This window comes from Vitis vinifera, chromosome 16, assembly GCF_030704535.1.
Source record: "Vitis vinifera cultivar Pinot Noir 40024 chromosome 16, ASM3070453v1".
NCBI classification, from domain to species: domain Eukaryota; kingdom Viridiplantae; phylum Streptophyta; class Magnoliopsida; order Vitales; family Vitaceae; genus Vitis; species Vitis vinifera.
In genome coordinates this window covers 6,085,376-6,089,181 of record NC_081820.1, presented here as the reverse complement: position 1 = coordinate 6,089,181, position 3,806 = coordinate 6,085,376, and the positions used below count along the sequence as shown (strand labels likewise).

At 35.9% G+C, this 3,806-nt stretch overlaps 1 protein-coding gene across 1 annotated transcript; it reads right to left on the bottom strand.

The window, feature by feature from the left end:
- Window positions 1-288: 288 nt before the first annotated feature.
- On the bottom strand, window positions 289-3,069 carry LOC104882076 (rust resistance kinase Lr10-like). Its single transcript, XM_019225929.1, has 4 exons — window positions 2,771-3,069; window positions 2,484-2,515; window positions 2,033-2,083; window positions 289-1,430 (listed from the first exon to the last, which is right to left on the bottom strand). Exons 1-4 carry the CDS (start codon window positions 3,067-3,069, stop codon window positions 289-291), a joined length of 1,524 nt encoding a protein of 507 aa, XP_019081474.1.
- Between the last annotated feature and the right edge of the window lie 737 nt (window positions 3,070-3,806).

Below are 3,806 nucleotides of genomic sequence, written 5' to 3'. Positions count from 1 at the left end.
AAATGCATTTCAATCAATCATCCTACGTGTCAATTAAGAAGAAATGCTGAAAATTGGCCTATGAATTTTGAATTGTGAGGGTTGCTGCTAATCGATGCATTACAGAATAAGCTCAAACCACTCCAAGCTTTATAGCTATATATACCTAAGAATTTAAAAACAAAGGCAATTGGCTTACATGTTGTTTAGATGGCACATTAATTTGCATATATATATATATATATATATATATATATATAGAGAGAGAGAGAGAGAGAGAGAGCATTTGCAAGTAGATACATTGTTGAGTTATCTCCCATCTAAGCTAATTGTAATACTTGCATTATGTGAGGAAATTTGAACCCCCATTGGTTTGTTCTCCCGATCCAAAGCTGATATTTCATGAGAATATAAGGTAGGTTTAGGAGGTAGTTGCAATAGTTCAACATCACCATCCAACATGTCGAGTGCTTTGCTCGTAGAAGGACGGTCCATGGGCTTCATTTGCACACACCACAATGCAACTATGACCATCTTCCATATATATTTCTTTTCATCCTCTGTGACATCTCCTATTTTCATATCTTCTCCTTGTTCAATTCGGTCATAAATCCATGACGAGAAGAATAATTCACTTAGATCTTGCTCTTGATGTCTACTAAAATGTCTTTGTTTTCCCACCATTTCCATCAACAACATTCCAAAACTATAAACATCAGCCTTATACGACACATGTCCAAAGTTTTTATAAAACAACTCTGGAGCAATGTATCCTAATGTTCCTCGAGCTGCAGTGAGAGATACAACACTTTCATTTGTTGAATACAATTTTGCAAGGCCAAAATCCGAAACTTTTGGTGTAAAGTCTTCATCCAAAAGAATATTGTGTGGCTTGATATCAAAATGCAGAATTTGCATGTCACACCCTTGATGTAAGTATTCAATCCCACGCCCTACTCCAAGTGCAATTTTGTACAATCTGTCCCAACTTAAAGGAATGTGTTTTTCTCCTTTAAGGAAGATAAACTTATCAAGTGACCCATTTGGCATAAAGTCATATATAAGGGCCCATTTTGATCCTTCTACGCAAAATCCAACAAGTTGTACTATATTAACATGGTGAATCCTTCCAATTGTGGCAATTTCATTGATAAAATCTTGTCCATTGGCTTTTGACATGACCAATACTTTTACTGCTACAATGCGGCCACTCTGAAGTATTCCTTTGTACATAGAGCCAAAGCCTCCCTGGCCTAACTTATTCCTGAAATTGTTGGTTATTTTCTTTAAATGTAAATATGAGTACCTGATGGGTTGGAGATTCTTGTGATTTTGAAGAAACTCTTCAATATCATCATCTAATGATAAATGTCTCCGCTGAAACTTGTAGATTAAATAGCCCAAAAGACAAGATATCCCAAGTAGAAAGCGTCCTCCAATGATTGTTATGACTAATAGATCAACATGAAAAAATGAATATTTTAGAATTTATAATCATAGGCATTTAGTTATCAAATCAAACAAATACATTTGTTTCAATGGGAGAGGAAATCGTATGCACTTGCTTGCAAAAATTTCAATTTTCAGTATTTTGAATTCATTATATTCCATGGACTTGGATTAAATGAAATGCTTTCAAATTCAAAAAGATAATTCCATGGAAAAAGTAAAAGTTTGAATTTCATAGAACTGAAATTTCAATTCAAATCCAATTTCGATCAATCGAACCAAGAGAAATCCTTTATTCAAGCAAAGGAATTTTGCAACCTGTAATCTTGAAAGCAAGAATTATTCCCAATGATAGACAAAAAAACTGATCATGTTCATCCCACACCAAAGTAAGAATCGGAACTTTGAAGTCTTACCGGTCTTTTCAAGAAACCAGGCACCTAATAAGAGAGAACATAGACTAAATTAGAAATGAGGCACATAAAAGAGGGATTGTTATTATTAGAGAAAAAGTAAATACAACATTAGAAAATATGAAGCATGATGATGAAAGGTTCAATTTGTAAATCATGGAAAATGATGGAAGGAACTATCAAAGCCGTACCAATTGCAATGGTCCCAGAATACCCAGATTGGTCAAAAGCATCTTCACGTCCTGCATGATTAAAGCCAGTAATCAGCAGTACTATTAGCTATAGAAGATCGAAAGCCTTATTACCAGAAACGAAAAATAATTGTACAGTCTACATTTACGTACAAAGCCAAGTGTTAAACAACACTTCATTTAAAACAAAAAACAAAAAAGTTTGTCTTCTGAGAATATAATTGTTAAAATCATGGCAACAATTTCAAGATTTTTAAATAAAACGACCTCTCAATAATTGGAACTATTAAGGATTACCTTGGGTTGTATAGGGACTTCTAAGTGTTTCAACTGTTAACAAGAGAAGATACAAAATACAAAATTCAAAATGAGAAAGGCATATAGTTGGCAAAAGCTAAAAATGAAAGACGATAAAAGAAACTCCAAAGGCCTTACAAAAAAACAACCACACTGACAGCAGTACATATTTCAACTTCTGAAGCCCTGCATGAATAAACCAAGCAACTAAAATTAGTATTAGAAATTGAAGACCCTAGCGAACATAAGATTGCATTTGGTTATCCTATTTACTTATAATTGCAATGTATAGTTGGATTTCCAATGATTTTTTTTTCTTTTTTGTTTTAAAATTGATGTAAGTGTTCATCAGCCATTTGATTTGAAAATTTTCAGCACTTACAGTTTATTCTATAATCATCCAGGCATTGTATAGTGTTGTTGCTGAAATTTGGTAGGCACCAGCTGTCTTTCACTGTGCATTCAAGGCAGCGGGTGCTCAAAAATGAAAGCTGGAGCCCCATAAGCAGCTTTTCTTGCAAATCTGAGCTTGAAAGATTGCAGGGCTCTGAAACAGCCATGAAACTGCGAGTAACAACAGTCGAGCCAATGGTGCACGAATATGGAAGATCTCTCACCTGCTTGTAGCCTGCAGCTAGCGCATAAGCATATGGTTGTGAGGAAGAGAAAGTAGCATCGGTGCGGTTGCAGGGAACAATAGGAATGTAGTATTGATCAAAGATTGGTCTTGCGCAGTTCATCAAAACTACAGTATCCAGTTCATCAACATATTCATATCCATATACATATAGCTCATCTATTGTCGAGGAATAGAGAGGAAGGGAGAAACAGTTGGTCTTCTCTAGCCCAGCAACTATTACTCTGATGGTGTAGTTATGGTAATTGATCTCCTCGACAAAGTATTTCCCATATAAGATGGTACGATTGTTTTCACAAACCAATTCGTATGCAGGATCAGGATGACCACAACCGAGCGGATCTCCTTTTAATCAAAATGGGATGCTGATGTTTTGAATATCTCCGCAAGAAGAGGGCCTGCAGGGCTGGTTTTCACTAGCAGCGCAAAATGAAAGAAAACTAAAGTGGAGGAGTGTTATGAGGCCTACCCCCACAAGTTTTGCTTCTCTCAGCATCATAAGTTCAGATGCAGAGAGAGACGCTTCTTTGGTTTGGGGCATCCCCAAGTTTCTGAAGATAAAATTACAACCCAAGGAGCAAAGCTGCTTAGAAATCAACTTTCTAGCCACTTGATTTGTCTATGCATTGGTGTCACAATCAACTACCCAAAATCTTCCCTTTTTTTTTCCCCTTCATATTTGGCCGGCGGCTCATCATCAACGAAAAACCAAACTAAGTACATTGGAGTTATAAGGAAATCTTGTCTATCAAACCACAGCTAAGTACATTGAAGTTATCAGAAAACCTTGTCTATCAAACCACAACTAAGTACATTGGAGTTATCAGGAAACCTTGTCTA